The sequence below is a fragment of the Protopterus annectens genome, chromosome 1.part0 (genome assembly GCF_019279795.1).
Source record: "Protopterus annectens isolate FY-2018-M chromosome 1.part0, PAN1.0, whole genome shotgun sequence".
Lineage (NCBI taxonomy): Eukaryota > Metazoa > Chordata > Ceratodontiformes > Protopteridae > Protopterus > Protopterus annectens.
In genome coordinates this window covers 390,818,756-390,840,275 of record NC_056725.1, presented here as the reverse complement: position 1 = coordinate 390,840,275, position 21,520 = coordinate 390,818,756, and the positions used below count along the sequence as shown (strand labels likewise).

At 37.5% G+C, this 21,520-nt stretch overlaps 1 protein-coding gene across 4 annotated transcripts in view; it reads right to left on the bottom strand.

Moving 5' to 3' along the window:
• Positions 1 to 21,520, bottom strand: part of EML4 (EMAP like 4) — a 1,975,061-nt gene that overhangs the window by 423,422 nt on the left and 1,530,119 nt on the right. For all 4 annotated transcript variants that reach the window (XM_044060268.1, XM_044060269.1, XM_044060261.1 and 1 more), the window contains one exon: positions 17,198 to 17,308. In XM_044060268.1, the coding sequence (XP_043916203.1) occupies positions 17,198 to 17,308 (111 nt within the window). The remainder of the gene's footprint in view (positions 1 to 17,197; positions 17,309 to 21,520) is intronic.

Sequence of the window (21,520 nt, the reverse complement as noted above, 5' to 3'; positions counted from 1 at the left end):
GAATATTGTAACAGAGATAAAAGAAATGGACGTGGAATCTTCAGAAAAGGGTAGGAGCAAATTACATACACAATAAATGGAAATTGCTGGAACAATACATGCAGAATAACAACCTGGAGAAGGAGTGAAGTTTAAGGGAAGGCGGGAATTGATAAATATATTTAATCCTGGCTTGATGATGACTGTATAAAAGAATATATGTGATGTATAATGCTTGCAACAGTGAACATGTTTACATGGTTTGTTTCCTTTATATAAATGTATGTTTGCCTGTGTCTTAAGTGATAATTCAAAGTTTGTTGTTTGTCTTTCGGCTTTTCCTGGTTAGGGGTCGCCACAGCGGAACTCCGGTCCACTAATGATTAGCAGTTGTTTTTTATGTTGTCAAGTTGCCAGCCCGATGCCCAACCTTCAACGAAGGCACGCCCATTCAACGCATGTCTTTCGAACTCCCACTCAACCGCGAGGAGGACATGCAGACTCCACACAGAAGGCACTCCCAACCCAAGCTGAGAATCGAACGGGAGAACCTCTTGCTCTGAGGCAACAACGCTACCGCTGCACCACCACGGAATAAGTGATAATTCAATTAAGGTGAAAAATAAAAAAAAAATTAAGAAATAAACCAACGGAAGTAAAAAAAGAGGTAAAACATGGAAAACTGGAAGCAAAGTGTGCACAATTCAGAGATCTTAAAGAAAACAAAAGTTTTTTGTACCTATACAGTTTTGTACCTACCATTGATCGTCGGGTCAGGGCATTAGAACTGGCGTCAGTGCGTCAGGCAGGAACTGACATGCCCTGCAAAAAAAAATGCTGCAAAAAAGCCCCCTAGACTTAGAGAGAGAGGAAGGTGATAATGCTTAGAGAAAGTATGCACTGAACTCCAAGCCCTAGTGGAATGATGAGGGCCTAATCCCAGCTGGAATCTCCTTGCCATGATGGGAAACAAATAATAAACACAACATCAATCCATAAAAAATTTGTTTTTTGACACACTTGCCCCCCTGAGAACTCAAAAAAAAAAAAACAAACAACTGCTGAGACTGCCTAAAATCCTTAGTCCTGCTTCCATGACAAGTATTCAGTTCAGCAGTAGCTGCAGGCTCAAAAGGTTGTAGAGTAAGTTTCTCCAACACAAAATTGAGATCCTCTTATATTCTTGCCCTAAGAAAAATTGCTTGAATTGCTTGATGTGAAAACATGGGGGGTCACAATCATAGTGAGCTGAAATTTGCTGCAGCAGAATCAATTGGAAAGAAAAGACAACCTTTGTCCAATAACTCAGTAAGATATTGAAGAGCCCACACAAAAAAGGGCTCTGAAAAATCTCCAAATTTTTTGCTGCAGTCAAAATAAAAATCTCGGCTTCCATAATCACATTTAAAAGATGTGGAATCAAGGGTAAAGGCCATGGAGCTTCTTTACCAGACTCCTCAGTAATGGGTACCAGTGCCTTGTCTAGCACCTTTGGAAGAAGAGGGGAAGAAGGAGCAGGAAATACATGACAATTTTTTTTTTTTTGAAAGAAAAAGCATCCACTTCCCAAGCTGTGTGATGTGAAACCTCCTTGCAAAAAAACTTTGGCAGCTGGTGGTTTAGTGGAGAAGCGAACAGATCTATGTCTGGAGTTCCCCAGGCCCTGAGAGTTAGTTGCAAGCAAGCTGATCTCCCATAAAATCATTGCTTGCCTGCACAATGGGTAAGAATGTGTTCCCCCTTGTTTGTTGATGTACCACATGACAGTTGTGTATTCCTGAGCCCCCACAAAAATTCCTTTTGAATGCAAGGTATTATTTGAATGACAGTGTCTGCCATGAACCCTAAGGCTTGAAGGACTGTCCTTGCAGTCAGCCGGACTGAAGTTTGTCCGGGTTAAAAAAAATCTCTGGGCTGCTGTATTCAGTCTCACACCCAGAAAGCTGCTGTAGAAGTCTTCCTTTTCTTGAGCCAGAATCAGGCAATTCACTGGGCCAGAACCTTTGTGAATACTCTGGTCTTATAGGCACTGAAGGTAAGCTTCCTTGAGAAGGAAAACATGAGAATAAAATCCTAGGGCCCTTTTCACACAGGAAAACCAGCTGAATGGCCCTATTTGGAGTAACTCTGCAAAATCTTTAAGTTTTGCATAGACTTAGCCTTGTCCTCCATTTTCTTCAAAACTTCAGACTGCAGCATCCAAAAAAAAATCCGTCTTATGCACAGCTCTAATAAATTCTCTCTCAACCACCAGGCGTGCCAAGAAAGAACAGAACCAGTGGCAGCCCTGGAGGAGGCCTGCACAGCATCAAAACCACATTGCAAGGAATGTTTACCCACCTGTTCAGATAAAGGAAGAAGTATACACTTTCTTTCCCCATCTATCAGGGGCAGGATTTTTAAAAACTGAGGGCCTCACACCTTTAGGCCCCTGAGAAACAGTTTTAAAAACTTATGAGCTGCTTTCAGGCACCCTATAATACCTATCCGGTTTAACTGGGGCAGGAGGCAAAGAATCAGGAGTCAGGGAAGCCTCTGCAAAAACATCTTAAACTCAGGTTCCACCCTAGGCCTCTTATCAGGAGGGGGCATAGAACCCCTTATCATAGTAATCAAAAAACACTAACCTGGCACAGTCTAACCTTCTCTTAATAGTGCATCTAAAATACAATGTGAAAAAATACAACAAAAATAAAGTAAAAACTAGAGATGTTATACTAGAATGAATAAATACATAAATACGTACATACATACATACATGCCTACAAGAACAAAAAAGAAAGTAAAACCAGAAAGACCTATGTGCAGGTATGGGGGCAGGATGCCCAGCAATACAACTAGTGACTGGCAGCCTATGAGTGCCCAACACACTGTGAAGAATCAAAGTTATTGACAACCACTAGGAGACCTCTGAACTGTCCCTGATTTTCAGCGACGTCACTGATTTTTGACTCAAATTTTAGCTCTGTCCCTCTTAATACCTCTTAAAAATGCTGACTTTTGGAGGAAAGTTGGTGAATTACACTTATTGACTATTGACAATAATTAAGAGTTGTAGACTTCCTTTATTTCACAAAACGTACATTAATTCATAAACTGTGATTCTGTGAATATCTCAAGTTACCACCACTAATATTTTGAAAGTGTTCCTGATTGTCCCTGATTTTTTTCTGGCCTTGTTGCTTATTCTGTTGAAATTTGTGCCTGACTGGTTGAAAGCTAAAAGCTGTTGTAATGGATACGATGCCAGAGGAGCAAGTATTTGCACCACAGTGGCCAGTTTAACTGGAATGTGCAAGAGATAAATAAGAAGTATACATCAGCTTTCACAGTGCAGTCAGCTTTTGAACACAGACATCCAAATCTATAGCTAGGAAAAAACAGACCCACCATCGGATGAATATCTTCCTCTGTCCCTTGGTCCTCTCCCTGTACTACATGCAAGTAGCTCCACAACTTCCTTCCACCCTAATGAAGGAGGACCTAGATGAGTCATTAAGATATTTTCAAATATCCCTTGGCCTACTCAATGCAGTACATGTGACTGGCTCTACAAGTTTGTTCTCCCTTGAGAGGAAAGACCCAGGATTATGGTCTACAGTATCTGGAATGTGCAGAGACAAAACAAACAAATAAATTGGATAATATAAAAAAATAAAATAATAAAACCATTAAATCAAAACTCTAAGCTAAAAAATGCAAAAAAAGATTTTTATGAAAATAAAATAAATAAAATGCATTCCTACTCTGCTTAACCACAGCCTTGAAAATACACATATAACTAAAAACAAATAGTATTTTAATGCAAAAATATTTAACAGCTGAATAAGAAAACTACAAGAAATGCATAAACAATCAGATTTGTTGCATCACTTGGGCAATTATTTATCAAGTATTTTGCACAACATATATCCAAACAATAAATATCTTCAACTATTAAACTTCCTCCTTAAATACAAGCAAATACAAGACGTTTCAAGCATGCCCACTTCTCCTCAAAAACTCTTACACAGTTCTAACCCTCTCTTTTCCTTTGAGAATGAGGCATTTGCCAATCTGACTTTTCTTGGACCTAAAGCCTTGCATACTCATCATTTAGGAAATTCTGAGTTGCACTTGTTCTGCTAACCTAATCTTTCTTCATCTGTATGGTCACCAAAACTGGGCACAATATTCCAGCAGTGACCATACTGATAGGCTGCAACACAATGGAAGGATGACTTTAACATCTTTGGACTCTGACTCTAAAGGTAACGGTCCCACTATACCATTAGCCTTCATCACTATAATGGTTTCTATCTCTTTGAGGTGATTAAGACATCAGTTCAGTGTCTTCAACTGTATTCCATAAAGTCACCCCATTCAGATATGTCTGTATTCCTAGATCCTTCCACAAAAGTAAACAACTTTGTCAACTTCTGCATTAGGTCGTCAGTATAACCCATCTCACCACACTGCAAACCACACACAGTTTCACTACAAAATAGCCCCTTCATTCAGTGCAGACATAAAGCTTGGTACAATAAGCATATCGGTTGAATCTGTTGTGCAATGTCAGAATTTAATCAAATATAGAACGTGCTTAATAGCACACCTTCCAATACTGAACTTTGCAGCACTTCACTGCTTACCACTGTGTCTCCACAAGCTCCCCCACCACCACGTCACCATATGCTTCAATCAGTTTCCTGTGTACCTCATATCATACCATTTAATTTTTCAAGAAACTTCATATGATGTTTTGAGTCAAAGGCATTGCTGAAGTCCACATGTTCTTCCACTGGGATACAACTCACACCTCTCAACCTGTTAGAGCATGAAGTTTGGACAAAGCCCAAAATAATGGGGGGGGGGGTGAAAGGGCCAAACTTCAGGGACATATATTCAATATTGCTCTTACAAACTTAAAAAGTTGCTAGAAAAACATGTTTTGCTTTAGCATGCAGTTTTGTAAAGGATATGAAGTCTGAAAATTAAATTTCTGTTAGTGACTTCAGTCCCCAGTGATGTGCCAGAAAACCACAGACTTCAAGTAACAGTAATTGCATCGTACTGTAGTTAGTGAATTGGTTACCCACTGCTGCACACTCTCACACAATAGAAGGTATAAGTGCTGGTCCCTAGCTGAACAGTTGCAAACATGGTTACAAAAGCAACCCACTGGAGCAGGTGAAAAGCCCCTGTCTGTGATCATGATGATACAGATGCACTTATCAGTCTCAGTACCTGTGAGCCAAATAAACAAGAAACTAAAATCTAATACTGTCCTCTTCTCTGTTTCTCTCTCTCTCTCTTCCCACCTAGGGAAAGTTTTTTTTTTTTTTGGAAATGCCTACTAGCCCTTTAGTGGAAACTGGGGGTTGACACAATAGAAGGCCAAATAATGAGCAACCACTGGACAGGTTTATAAGAACATGCTGGGCCATATTTCTGACATCAATGGGCATGATGTGACTATGGGGAAGGGTGATACAACAAGAATGGCAGCATCATAGGTATAGCCTATGGGATCATAATGTTGGTGGTATGGTACTGGTGGGTGGGGTCATAAACAGAAGATGTCATCCGCCAGGCTCAGTACTGCCCATACATTACACATACACACATACAAGCATGTACACAGAGCAATCAATCGTGTAGTTTACTTAAGGGAATACAAAACCTGTACACAGAGCTCTGCAGTTGATTGCTCATAAACGTCTGTTCATTTTAGGCCATATACCAGCTCTATAACGCTGTATGAATTTTAGCACTGCTATTGAAAGCTGGCGAACTGCAATAATATTTTTTTTGCTGTTCTGACAGATGAAACTTTTTCTGCTTTGCAAGCTGCCTCCAGACTGACCACACTTTAATTTGATGTAACTTGTCTTAGTGGGAAACACCGAATTTGAGGAGTTCAAATATGCTACAAAAACAAATGAAACCTGTAGCCCTTAATTACTTTCTGTCTGAAATAATCAAATTATGCCAACCAGTAAAAGTACCAAGCAGCTATGCTAGCCAGTGTTCCTTAATGCAACAATAATTTAGTAATTATTTAAGAAAAATGCAATTATTTGTAAAATGTATTAATAATGGAACCGTTATTACAAATGTGGTCATTTTTATGTCGGTTAAACCAACAGTAAAATTGCTGTGGCATGGAGTTAAGACTGCAGGTGTAATTTATACTGGCAGAGTAACTTCAGTGTTTATGAGATGTAATTATACCTTTCAGACTCGACATGTAATGACACGCTTTTTGTGAAGTAGCTGCAAATCTTAGTAATGTTAATGCACAATGTAACTTTCAATACGTCCTTGAGATGTCTAAAATAGAAATTAATATCTTCCTATGTCATATATGAAGCAAAACACTCATATCTTAATGCAGTCATTACAAACAATAGATTAATACAGCTTTCAAAGGAAACAGTGGAGTTTAAATCAGATTGCTGCCAGTGCTAGTTTGCTGTAATATTTATGATTAATTTAACTTCTGTGTGTGTCCGAGTTCAGATATCCATTACTAATTAACTTTTATTATGTTTGCCAGATGTGATAGTCTTCCCTCTGTTTGATTGCATAGAAAAGTACACATTAAATTTTAAATAAGCATGTCCACATTTACATAAAATGATATACATTCTTGAATTTTGCATATTTGTATATGCAGAGAAATGTAAATATTACAAATTAATGCTCATACTGTTGGCTAAAAAATGTAAACTGCTTAAAACTTCTGCACCCTAGAAAAGTGTGCATTAAATGATCAGTCTGGAGTCTGCAGAACAGAGTATTTCACAGAACTAAGCAGATGAAATGCAACCACTAACAACATCTGTCTCATATTGCCAGTGGATTAAGAAGAACAGGGGAGGATGTGTGCTTGCAAAACATCCATTTAAATTGGGAAACAGGTGTAATTTCTGAGGCACTGAGTGACCTTTTATAAATGCAGGTATCTACAGGCCACTGTGAAGGAGCTGGCACCTAAAGGCCCATATTCAACATGATACAGCCTTGAGTTAACAAGGAGCAGGACTAAAGGGTCTGAGCATGAGTACTAGGAACGGCACTGCACACAGCCTGTCTTATGTATGTTTGCTTTTCTGACGAGACTAGAGGTCCTGCCAAGCACTCGGGACACCTGCAGATATCTGAGCCTTGGTACAAAGACTAGGAAACACATCTGCCAGAATGATAAGACAAATCCTGGATCTCTGGTCATCTCTCAAGTGACACTTTCACTATCCAGTACATGATGAGTCATTCATAATTAGTGGTATAATGCACAATGGCAAGCATTTAATGACCTTTAGACTAGCTTAATGTTGCAGGAGAATAGCATCTGTCTATCTCATGTCTATCTCACTGGTGACCTGGGTTCAAACACTACCTCTACAGCAAACGGTCAAAAAAGAAGAAGTATATAGCAGTTGACATCCTGCTCATCATCGCTGATGGAAAGGGTGGGGTTATCCTAAAAATCAAAAGGATTCCAAGGGGAAAATCACGAGTAGCCTCAATCAGAAAGGAAATTCCACACATGCTCCTGGCTTGCAAACTATGCTGACAGAGAGTTCCTTAAGGAAAAGCTAGACTGTAAATGTATTCCCAATGCTGAATTATGACAGGCTGTATGCCAGGATATGGTGAGTCAGAAAACAAACAGAAAATTATTCCCCTAGCACTGACATTACAGCAGAGAAGTCTGTCTGATCTACTGACTCTCAATACAACACCCCATCCCTGATGCTAAGACATTTTCCAGATTCATCTGTGTTACAGAAGATCCCATCTTACTGCCCTATTAGTGACCTACACTGATAACTGAAGAGAATGAATGGTTCATTGGTGGAAAGTGAGAGGCTTTAGGGGTCAGATGTCAACTCCGGTGGGAGGAACCAAAAAGCAGCTCATAGTGTGCAACACAGTATATAGTTTTCAGCTGGATCAAAATAACCTGGTTAAATAAACATTTAGTTATACAAAGTATCAGCAGTATTAGCAGGTTATACAAAGTATCAGCAATATTAGCAGGTTATACAAAGTATCAGCAATATTAGCAGGTTATACAAAGTATCAGCAGTATTAGCAGGTACAGACATCTATCCAAATACAGTATCTGTGTAAAGTGGAATATTAAAGATATCTGCATTGTACATGCTTCTGTCCATAATGTTATATCAGACTTCTTTAGAACAAATACATTTATTTACATGAGAAATTAAAGGAATCACTTAATCTCATGAATGTGTAGAAAGCCGTATAACTAAAACATTATGAAATGTATAACATTTTAAAAATACACTGCCCATTAACAAATAATTTAAATGGAAACAGGGTATCAACATATATAACAAAAATATTTGTGTCATTTTTAGATTAAACTGCCTTCACTTTCCTAAATGAAAAATCTTTGAATATCAAAATAAACCAGTAAACCCTTCTCTAAATAACCTGTAAATACATTTTCACCATTAGACAATAACTGCTCACCCTGTATATGGACTAACATCATCCCCTAAAGTGCATCCATTAATGCAAAAAAAAGCCCTGTCCACAGATTAATTCTAACCAAAAACTCTCCTCCTTACTTATTTACCTCTCAGCACCTTTTGTGGAAGACAAAATGTTCATTGTGCTTCTACAAGCTATGGAAAGTCATCTTGGAAGGAGAAAGTAGTGCGTGCAACTCAGTTTTCCAGCAATAGTAATCAACATAACACAATAACACAAGCTCTGAACTCGTATAGGTCAACAACTTATCAGTTCTGATGCCTGCCAGAATTTCATTCATCTTCAAAGTTTGAAGAGCCATTGTCATTGAGCTACTGCTTTGTTTTGCAACTGCTACTGTACAGTGATTGGATGATAAACAACGTTCAACATTTTAATGGAGTACTCTTACACAATAAAGACATAGTCTGGCTCAGTGTCCTCAAACAACCAAAAAAAAAAAGATAAGGTTTGCAGTACTTTATGGATTTCTAAGCTTGTCTCAATGCGTCCAGCTGTAATTTCATTCTGATGGGACAGAACCCTTCCTTACATAGAAAATAATTAAGAGATTCCTGTTGTAGGGCCACCACCTGTCAGTGTCTACATTATAAATTATGCAGCATTTGTTACTCCATTATAACCAGCTTACTAACAAAATCAGCCAAGTCTGTTCCACACATATTCTTCTGCAACTGCACTTGAAGATGCATTCTAGGGTGAGTCATCCAACAATGAAACTAGAGATTCAGCCAAACTCTAATTCTTCCCATTTGCATAGTTTTCAACCTTTTGTATCCAAATGTGTAGCACTGTCTCACATAATGTGGAACAAATGGGGAAAATGTGGAACACTTGCTAACAACTTTAACTAGGAAACTCACAGCATGGTTCAACACTGTTAATACATGCTTAAAAAAAGTTCTGTTAATGAATTAGTATGATTCAGAGAGATATTTGTCATGGATATTTCTTTAAAAATAATTTAACAATGAAATATGTGCCACACTGTTTCAATGTGGAACAGTGTAAACTATGCAATGTTTATATCTCAGAATAAGAAATAGTTCCCATGAGGTATACTTGAGAGCGGAGTATCTTGGTAATGGAGGAGAAATTGAATTTCTTCCCTATTTCACCAAAACGACATCTTTATAGTAATCTAGTAATTTCAGCCAAGTAAGCAAGCTTTTTGTAATGGGCTTATAGGAAACAAATGGCACCGATTTTAGTCTCACTGCATTGAATAATCTACTAAAAATGTAACATTCTCAAAATGGCACATGCTCAGAACAAACTATTCAATGTCATCTGTGTTACATCAAAAACTACAATATTCTTTAGCACTGAATTCTAATAAGCATTTAGTGAGAATAAAGCTGTATACTAAATAAATACTTTTCTCAGCCTTGTGTATAGGTGACTACAGCTACAATAAACAGTCAATAGTCTAAGATCAGATCCTATAATGATTTGGATGTCTTTAAGGTTTTGGCAGAGCAGTGTTAATGCCAAATGCTGTTGAATGTCAGAAAAAGAAACATATTCAGTTCATTCAATACAATGAAAGGAAAGGAAAAATGCAGTAACTATGCCATTTGAAAGCACTTGGGTTTATATGCATTAGCTCAGCAGCACTTACATTGAAATGTCTAATATGTAGGAATGCTGACATGAACAAGTTGGTTAAATGGCCATGTAACATGCCTACAGTAACTAATGATGTAGTTGCATGACTAAATTATGCAGTGCAGATATCTAATGTTGGCCATGATGCACTCATGCAGTAAACGTGAAGGGTTTCTGTGTTTTTTTCTGTAGACTTATGGTGCGAATTTGCTGGGTAAATACTTCAAACATAACATTGGTTATACAGTTATGCAGTAACTTATAAGTGATGCAAAGATAATAATAATTAAAATTCATGAAGAAAGCAATTATGTGAAGCATCGTCTTGATGTAAGACAGGTGCTTAACACCGTTTGTTAAGCACACTTCAGCAATGTTAAGCATACACAGCTGCCATGACAGTCCAGCAGCAAGAAGCTCAAACAGCTTTTAAAGTTGTAATACACTTTGAGCTGCCACACTTCATTTTTTTGTGCCAGTCAGCCAAAGTGCATTACAGATTTTAAAGGAAATATATGACAAAGCACTAGAACTTGCTAAGATTTCCATGTTTATTTAATTAGTATAGCACCTCCTTGTTTTCCCACTCTTCAAATTATAATATTCAACTGCTTGCAATTGTATTCTGAGTTGGATTCCATTTCTGGACTCTATAATTTTGCAGTGCATTACAGCATGTCTCCCCGTTAACTGTAATTAGAAGCACTTCCTATACCTGAGGAAAAATGGCATGCCTCTGCAAATTAATGTTTGCATTTTTACATCAGATAGTTACTTCAGTGAAATGATGATTAGAAATGATGATTAGCTTCATTTACACAAGGGCCAGGCTTAAAGTTTAGGGCTAATTAATTCACTTTGTATAGTAATCTCATGTATGGTATTGTATGTATCACCTCTAATTTGTACTTGCCTTTCTGGCCTGGGTTGTGGCTGAAAACGGGCTTTGTACCAGCCCACCCAGTCAACAATGAAAATAAATATACATGTTAACTTACAGTAAGCAGTACAGATAGGAATACAGACATCACCATCTCAACTGTTACTTTCAATAATAACAATAAGCAAATGCACTAATCAGGAAATTTGTACAATTCAAACCTATCAAATGTCTAGATTTTTGCCTCATACTGTGGCTTGTATCTCATAAAATGTGCGATTTCCTAGCAAATCACTGAGGACTGAAATTACTAAACAATGACATACAGCTGAGTTTCAGTTTTCAGACTTCAAATGTTTCAGAAAATGCATGCTAACACAAAAAACTTTTTATTGTATTAACTTTGCAAGTTTATAAGAGCGATATTTAAAATTTTGTCCTGATTTTGGGCCTTTGTCCCCCAATTATTTTTGGCTTTGTCCAGAATTCCTCTGTTTAGAGTTTGAGAGGTATGATGGAAGTGGGGAACTAAAACATGCAAAGAAGCCTTTTAAAGTAGTTACACGCAAACGCATCTGGAACCACAAGTAATACCCAAATATCAAATGCCAAGTAATAGAAGATACACTGTAGTAAGTAAAGCAAACAAAAATATGGGTGGCTGCAAAAAGAAATTATATATTTAATAAGCATAAAAAGTGTGAGATGCTACCATATAGTGAAACACTAAAGATTTTCTAAAATTTTCAAATAACATAGCCAAGATAGTTATGAAAGCTACAAGAATTATTGGCATGACACTGTCTGCATTAGTAAATTCTGATGCACATATTCTCTGGGATCTACAACAATTCCTTGCTAGGCTCCATTTAAAACATAATCAGCATATTTTCCTGTATTGCTCTCACTTTCTCTGTCTCTCTCTCCACAACTGGCAGCACATGGAACAGATAAAGCTTCATGTTCTCCAGAAGAAATAATGCCCGACAAGATGTGCGTTATTGTGTAAATAATGCACGGCCGGGGGTGTTCAGAGGCCCAACTCCACAAGCCGAGGCTTTCTACAACCCTAGAAGGGCATTATTTACACAATAATACACACCGGCAATTATTGTGCTTAGAGAATGGACTGTCTGTTAAGTTATTTTCTATTTGTTTCTTTTTGTGTTTTTTAATTACTATATATATATATATATATATATATATATATATACATATTACTTTAATATTCTGATGTAAAATACTTCCTCCATCTAATGTTTAAACTTTCTGTAATGCATGTAATTGTTGTTAAAGGAAGTACTTTACATCCAAAATATAACCTTGATAACTATTTAATATCTGCACACACACACACACACACACACACACACACACACACACACACACACACACACACACACACACACACACACAAACATATAAATTGATACACACATTCAGAAATACACACTCACACAGTTATGCACAGAAACACTCACTTACACAAACACCAAATACAACCAACTTCAACCTCACGTGTTATTTAAAAAAACAGAGAATACAAGATATCGCTTCTCTCTCCACCCACCCTAAACCTCCACTTTACTTTCCTTACATTTACTGACCCTGATTTTACAAATATTGCTGTTGTTTACCTATAAAAACAATCAGGATTAAACTCAGTCAATAATGCCAGACAGTAACACTTTCATGCCTCTTAATGTTTGATAAAAACATGCTAATGGACTGCCTGTTGCAGTCATTGCTTGATTCTCCCTCCCTCTCTCTCTCTCTATATATATATATATATATATATATATATATATATATATATATATATCTTACGTCTGCTTTCAAGCGCACACACACACACACACACACACACACACACACAAAGAAAGAGAACTACACATGCATTCACACACACACTTTTTCCTGTTTATTTACTACTTGTTTTAATTTTATGATAGGTAAAGAGAGGTGTTTAGCAATCGTAAAAATGGCGGTTTAGTTTTAAACTGTCTGAGGTTCATGGCACTGCTTAATTTGCTGCCATTAAGTGACAGACTTGTTTTGCAGTGTACATTAACACACTGCTGAAGAACATTTGTTCTTCAATCATGTTGGAAATTTATAAATCACCCATTCTCTAAAAAAAATTATGATCCATCGTTGAGGTAAATTACTAACATCCATTTTTTGAACAGATATAGCCTGCTTATAATCAACATACCTGACTGGAATCCGCTATATGAAGTTATGAGTTGGAGGTGGGCATAGCTTCCCTTACACCTAAGGCTCATGTGTTACAGATACATGTTTTGTCTGGTGTGACCTGTGTTTTGTTAGCATTTTTCCATGTAATAGAGTTTTGTTAGGCTTTTTACACAAACCAAAAGCAATAAGACTCCCACCTCCCCTGCAAAATGGCACTCTGAGAACTGTAATGGCAGCAACATGGCAGTTATCAGTGTAATCAGTTAAGTAAAAAAAAAAAAAAAAAAAATAGTGGAACACCCAACATAATGTACAAATACTAAACTACATTACTTACTCAAAGTTTCCTGACTGCTAGCAAGGCTGCTTAGCAATACAGCAAAAACAGGCCACTTTCAAACATTAGTGCATATCAAAAAATATCGAAAAATCTGGTGTCACACTGTGTTACTTTCCCATATCTTCTTCTCTGACAACTTTCAGAAGCTCAGTATGAATAAAGAAAGAAATGCCCAACAACACCTTTAGAGACCAAACTTTTTTCTCTCTACTGACATTCCAGATACAATACAGACAAACCTAAAAATGAACAAAGCCAACATATTCTGATAAAACTGATGCTCTTCAGCTACTTGTTTATTTATTATATTTTTAATGTTGAATAACAACAGATCTTGCTCATATACAGCTAAACACTTTAAAGGCCTTAGAACACATGTTCACATAATGGTATCCTTTGTGTTGTATACATTATACCAACTGTTAGGACCACAATGTCTACATAAATAGAGCTTAGACTTGTATCACTAAATACGGCATTTTTTTTTATTTTAACTATAATGTCATATTCAGTGGCCATAATTTATCATGAATTTATGAAAAGTTCTATAAAGTAACACAGCTTTCAAGTTTTCATTTTACTATTAAGTTTCACTAAAATGCACAACCACTTACCACGGTTTGCCTTTAACAGTATGTTTTGAAACTACAAATAGAAATACTTTCAGTAATTCTACTTGCCAAGTCCCATATTATGGAACTTCCTTAATAAACACATGTTGGCACTCACTAAGGAAATACCAATTGCATTTTAGAATGTAAGCAGTTTCTCCAAGAAAAACAAACATATGCAAGAAAATAAAAGAAAAGCAAAAACTTTGAAAATATTTACAGACCAACATAAAGGGCACTATTGTTTTTAAGAAACAATACGTAAGTGACAGGAAACACAATGAATTAGCTAGTCTCTGCCCAAATAGGTTTGATTCCCACTCATGCATGATTCTAGGTCAAGTATGAAAACAGACATCAGTATGCTGTGGCTTGTACTTTCATTGCAGCATGAATTAGAAAGCACTGCAAATATTTAGCTACACTGTATACAGACAGCTGTCTGTTTTGAAACACAAAGTATGGTGGAGTGCCTACAGTCCTTGCTTCTTTTAAGTGTCCATGATTTATTTTCTTTTTTTTTCGGTCAGCTTGTGGCTTCTGTATTCCGACTCTATTACAGCAGGTGCCAATACCAGAACTTAGTCCAAATATGCACTTAAAAATCATTAGACCCCTTTTTAGATTAATCAGGACCAAAGTTTTAATAAAAATCCCTCACTTCCACCTAACCTTCCTCCTCCCCCCTCTAGGTCATAAAACAGCATCTATCACTAAACCTTGGCTTGCTTGATCTCAAAATGCACTGCACTCTCTCTCTCTCACTTTTCTTGGTACCATCTTCTTCCATGCTCATCACAAAGCCCTCTTGTATATATCCTCAAACAATACATTCTTTATGACTCTCCATTCTTCTAAACACACCTCGGAGTTCCTTCTCTTCATAACAGATATGGTGAGCCTACTTCTCCTCCACTGTCTGCAAACTATGGAATGAACTTACTTACATATTAGAGTCTCAATCCCTTCTCTCCATTTAAACATTACACAAGCTCCAACCGTGTCTCAAAAATGTCACTGTGAGGACCTTGTTTAAAGCTTGAAGGGAGAAAAGGGCTTCACTACCCTGACCTTGTCTTAAAGTGTTACTCTGACTGACTACTCATCCTCTTCTCATTCTTCACACTCATCATCATCATCTTCTTTCGGCTGTTCCCGTTAGGGGTCGCCACAGTGGATCACCTGTTTCCATTTCTTCCGGTCCTCTGCATCTTGCGCTGTCACACCAACCACCTGCATGTCCTCTCTCACCATATCCATAAACCTTATCTTAGGCCTTCCTCTTTTCCTGTTACCTGGTAGCTTCATCCTTAGCATCTTTTTCCCAATATACTCAGCATCCCTCCACAGCACATGTCCAAACCAACATAATCTTGCCTCTCTGGCTTTGTCTCCAAACCTTCTAACCTGGGCTGACCCTCTACTATACTTATTCCTAATCCTGTCCACCCTCGTCACATCCAGTGCAAATCTTAACATCTTTAACTCTGCCACATCCAGCTCTGACTCCTGCCTTTTTGTCAATGCCATTGTCTCCAACCCATATAACATAGCTGTTCTCACTACCCTCTTGTAGACCTTCCCTTTCACTCTTACAGGTACTCATCTGTCACAAATCACTCCTGACACTCTTCTCTACCCACTCCATCCTGCCTGTACTCACTTCTTCACCTCTCTTCCACACTCACCATTACTCTGAACTATTGACCCCAAGTATTTAAACTCCTTCACCTTCGCCACCTCTACTCCTTGCATCCTCACCATTCCTCTATCCTCCCTCTCATTCACACACATATATTCTGTCTTAGTCCTGCTGACCTTCATTCCTCTTCTCTCTAGAGCATATCTCCACCTCTTCAGGGTCTCCTCCATCTGTTCCCTACTCTCACTACAGATCACAATGTCATCTGCAAACATCATAGTCCATTGGGACTCCTGTCTGATCTCATCTCACACTCATGGACCAAATATCTGGAATGCAACACCTAGACATTATCCCAAGGACTCTTCTTACTGCCTAAGTCTTCTCCATATGGATTAATGTTCTCCTTCTGCTCCTACTAACCCCCTTCCCTTCTACTGTTTCTCCCTCATACTGATCCTTTATCCACAATGTGGCAGATCTGAAGAATTGACCACTGCTTCTGGTACGGTCACTCATACCTCTTCATCAGTGTTCCACATCACAGGTGGGTCTACTGAACTGTGATAGAGACCCTTTACCTGTTAAGAAGGCTGTTTTGTTCAAACTGTACATCCTTCCTAACTCTGCAAAGTACAATAAAATGTCTTTTGAGCTGGATACACCAATCTGTTCCACTAGCGGTATCTCAAGATGTAAATAAAATTAATAAAGTTTGTTAAAATGAATTGTATTGTAATTTTCATTTATACAGAATTTAAAATTGTTACTGTAATCTACGCTGGTTCTTAACTTGTATTAGAACTGATATAAATTAAACAAGTAAGTATTAGAATTGGCAACATCATTTTCATATACAACTACAATACATGATGACTTGCTTATTACTGACACCCATCATGTCTTTTAACTTGTATAATGGAACTTTTCTCTTCATGGCTTAACCAACAATGTGCCTGTGCCAGCTAGACCTTTCCTAACAGAAAATGTGATGTTACACACCGAAGTTGGTCTACCAGTAAATATAATGAACATATAACTGACATGGACCTTTTCACTGTTTGTGCTACATACAATGGCATTCTTCTGTCTTTGTGACCTCACACAGATCTCTTAATGCACATTTTACTCAGATGTGGTAATGTGTCATCTACACTGATCCCAAAAATTCCCAATCTTGGTTCCATGTGCTTTTCATAGTAAGTGACATTTAAAATACACAGACTTTATTCAAGAACATCACAGTTTAGACAGATTTAAAAGATAAGAAGGGTAACACATTGAAGATAACACAATGACAAGTGGCAAACAGGGCAGTCTCACCTATTCTCAATTCTTAACTGTTACACCAGTGTTTAGTAAATAAAAAAAATGAAGTAAAGAGATTCCTGTACATTGTCTAGGAGTTATTGTAAGGAAAAATAATGACTTACTGCTTTGGAAAAAGCCAGAGATCCTACACCCCGTTCAAAAGTGCCAAGGCCAATGATCTGTAATGTCGATAGACTCACAGAGTCCCACACACGCACATGAGGATGCAGAGGCTGAGGAGGGTAAGAACAAAAAGTTGTAAAACACAAAATGAAAAAAATACATCTCTTAATCAATCATGCATGGCAATACAAGAGACTACTAGGCAGTTTACAAGCCTTATCATCTTCTTCACAAGCTACAAAAAAATAGAAAGCATCAAAGCACCTACTGAAATCTCAGACGTAAGCTACTTTTTACTTCCTGTTTGCAATCATATGCCATCAATTTTCATTTAGTAACACAATTTATGTAGTTCTGCTGGCATAAAAGAGTAAAACACATGTCTATGTTATTTTGTTGAATGGCTATTCAGCGAATAGACATTCATCGAACACCTATTTAGCAAAGTTGCTCTTCATCAAATGGCAAATTTTAAGTAGGGCAAACAAGCAGTTGGCCAACAAAGCAACTGCATAAAAAATGATAACATTTAAAACCTGCCAATGTGAAGGGGCACCCCCCCCCCCAACTAAATATATCAACACCGAGATCACACTACAGTGGGGAAAAGAGAAAATTCCAGACAGTGGGCAATCATTGGGTTGCCCTAGATAAAATTTGCTATGTGATGAAGAGCAGCTTTGCAAAATAGGTGCTAAACAAATGGGTATTTGCTGAACAGCCATTCAACAAAATAATATAGACCCATAAAACACCGACCAATGATCTAAGTGACCCTCTTGTTCAGTTAGTGATTCAGGAAACTCCTGGAGCTCACATGGAGATGGACAGGAGTGAAAAGACACAGCCTGTTTGCCTCTTCTAAGAAAGAAGGTGTGGGATGTGCTAGGACAGCCCACTAAGGCACAAGCACTGATGGTGAGACTGCTGCAATGACAGTAATCCAGTGCTGCTGAGTACAGTAGCAAGAATTTGAGACATGCTTCACCACAGACGTGGGGGTATTTTCTTCTCTATGCCACAACATGCACTGTCTCATAATGCATACCCAGCACATCAATGGGAGAGGCTCTCGCAAAAGGGAGATTGTCCCACAGTAGGCCCCACCCGTGTGGCCATATATGCATAAGGAAACTAACGGACAGTATCACTGGCCACTATTATGAGGGCAACAGTCAAACCATTACTACACAGTTAAGAGTTTCACACTTGCTAAGGCCCAGTAAAATGAAAAACAAAACAAAAGTACCAATTAGTAATATTGCCTGACATAAGCACGTTTTTTTAGTAAATGGAACATGTCATCTAAGTACAAAATAAGGAATTTGCATAATGAAATAACTAGTTAAGCATGCATGTAATCAATAACAATTTAGCACCTAATTTCAATGATTATGTAAAATACAGTTTGTCTCATCATAGGGAGATTTATCTTCCTTGAAGCAGTGACGTTCTACAATGAAAGTAGTCCTACTTCGTGTGTGTATGGGAGAGTAGTACTCCACACTTTTGGGAAGACTAATCTGTAACAAGTTGGAAAGAGAAATGAAATAAGGTCAGAACAGTGAAGAAAATATTTGTAAAAGCAAAATCTGATGAGTAGATAGCTCAAGTGAAAAGTTATCTACTGTAAAATTTTTATTTATTTATTTATTTTACATTTATTGACTGGGCTAGTCCAACTGGATATATGTCCATTTTCAGTAGAGGCCCGGGGAGAAAAGCTCCAAGACAGATACATACATACAAGAATTTTTAAGGTTACAATAAAACAAACATAAAAAAATATATACATATAGAATAGTACATTTCATAAAACTATTTACAAAATTAGAGCAAGATGTTTACATTTAGTGGTAAGTAACATTTTCAAACTATTCACTATTTGCTTTCATTTGCAATTACAGAATCACAGAAAATGCATCACAGTGGTGAGAGTAGATTTAAAAAGGATTTAGTAACAGTGATAGATTGGTCAGGGTTAGTACATGGACATAGCCAGTGAGAATTAAGGAAAGTTTTAAGTTTTTGTTTGAAGAGGGGTAAGGAAGGAAGGAGGTGAGTTGACTAGGCAGAAGGTTCCAGTTATAAAATAAAATACTCAATCACTTTATGATGACATGATTCATAACAGCAAAAACAAGGTACAAAGACTGTTTGGAACATAACAGGTGACCCTCCCCAAAATTGGACTAATTCTGACTCAAACTGCATGTACTAGGGCATTCCCACATATTCAAAATGATAAACTTTGCGATGCCAAGTCAAACTACAGATCTGTCCAAAACATGAGACATACAGATATTATTAGTCCTAACCCACCTAGGTAGCTACTGCAATGGTAACACAGAGGGAACAAACAAAAATATATTTTTGGAAGAGAATGATCCTTTAAATACTACTAAAGGATACCTGCCCTTAGTGTCAAGCATGCCACAGTCAAAACACTGTTAAATTCACCAGTGTTAAGAAAAGAATATCCCTAACAAAACAGGCTGCTACAGTGACATTCACACTTATCCAATCTGTGACTTACTGACTTCAGTCTTGAGGGGCTAAGGTTGAGTTTCAGACTTCAGTTACAATATTCTACCCAGCATGTATCACTAAAGGTGTGCTATACAACTGGTACTCCCCCAAAGGTCCTGCTCTTATGAAGCTCCAATCCCCACTTTTTAAGTGTTACTGCATTTAATGACTCACCCTTCAAATGCAGGCAACAGAATCCAACCATTGAGTACTGGCAGGTCCTGTCAGTACAACATTAGTGCAATACATGCTCCAAAGTTATCATAACGCTGTAACTGTAATTAGATATTGGTATTCTACTGCACCTTAACTATGCATCCTATAAACATTTCTTACTTATTTTACAAACACTATGCAGCACTTGTGTGCACTGTCTAAACCTGCTTATCTATCTTTAATTAATGAACCATTTGTCATTTTTTTTTATTTACATTTTTTCTGGTTATGTACATTGGATCTCCCTTGTAAGCAAATATAATCAGCACACACAATTTTCCAGGATGTGGCAGTTCTATAAAATGCAACATCAGAACTATCCCAACAGCAATGATTTTCACCGCCCTATCATCCTAGGATTACACTGAATCCAAAAGGACAAACTATGGTTCAGAAAGTATTCACTAAACTGTGGAGCACTCAATCTGTCTGGCTTATAAATGCAATATTTTTGCTAAATTCCCTAAAAGGAATGTAAAAAACAAAATCAAACAAAAAAAAAGAAGAAGAAAACACTCACAGTTGCATGACTGACAAAATAAACTGGGTGGGGCAAGCACAGCTCTGCGAGCGGCAAAACAGGATGTTCAGGGAGCCCATCACTGATGTCACACTACTAAAAACATGCACTAAAGGAATAATGTTTTTAAAAAAAGAGCATGCATTATACAAGCAGGTGCATACCACATCCTACAGAAACAACTGCAAACAGCAGCAGGCATCAACTGTACTGATCATGCACGCTGACAAAACACTTTGACAAAATATACAGTGTCATATAAATGTGACTATGCACAAGTGGGTTTCATAATAACATGACGCAAATGAATCAAAAGGTAAAGAGCTGCAGGATCAGCATCATGCGGTCTAGTTACCTAAACCTCACGACCGCTACATGGTGCACACTTAATTGTGGATAAAATACTGTTGTTCTAGCAGTCCGCCATTGTGAGAGAGGTCGGGACCTGTCATGTAGTCCCAGGAGATCTTGAATACACACACACACATATATCTATATCTTTCTGTATATCTATCTATCTATATATATTATATATATAGATAGATAGATATAGATATATATATGTATGTATACACACACAAATATATATTTCCCCTTTAGTGTTTCTAGATTTTGTCATTTTACTAACTGTATAATGCTTCTGTTACATATATGATTTCATTCTACTGTTTGTTAAGCTGATATAGGAGCTGTTCTCAACATTTCCCCCCAAGTAAAAGGGGCATCCCATTCGATTAAAATATTAACAAAGTGCAATCAATATTGAGGTGGATGGTACAAGCCTGAGTTAAGTGAGGAAAACTGCAAAATGGGAACAATGAAGTGCAGCCCAAGTCAAGGAAATGTGCTTTAAGCTTGACACAGAAGGATCTAAAGGACAGACAGATGTGCATCCCTAGGGGAAGACTATCTCATACCCATTAGGAAATAAACAATGCAGACTCTGTTTCCAGAATTATCTTGATCTCAAAACAGCAAGGCATCTGAGTTTCTGAGGGACTCTCCTGAATTACACCATGATGCAGCTGAAATTAAGGCTATAATGAAGTCAAAGTAA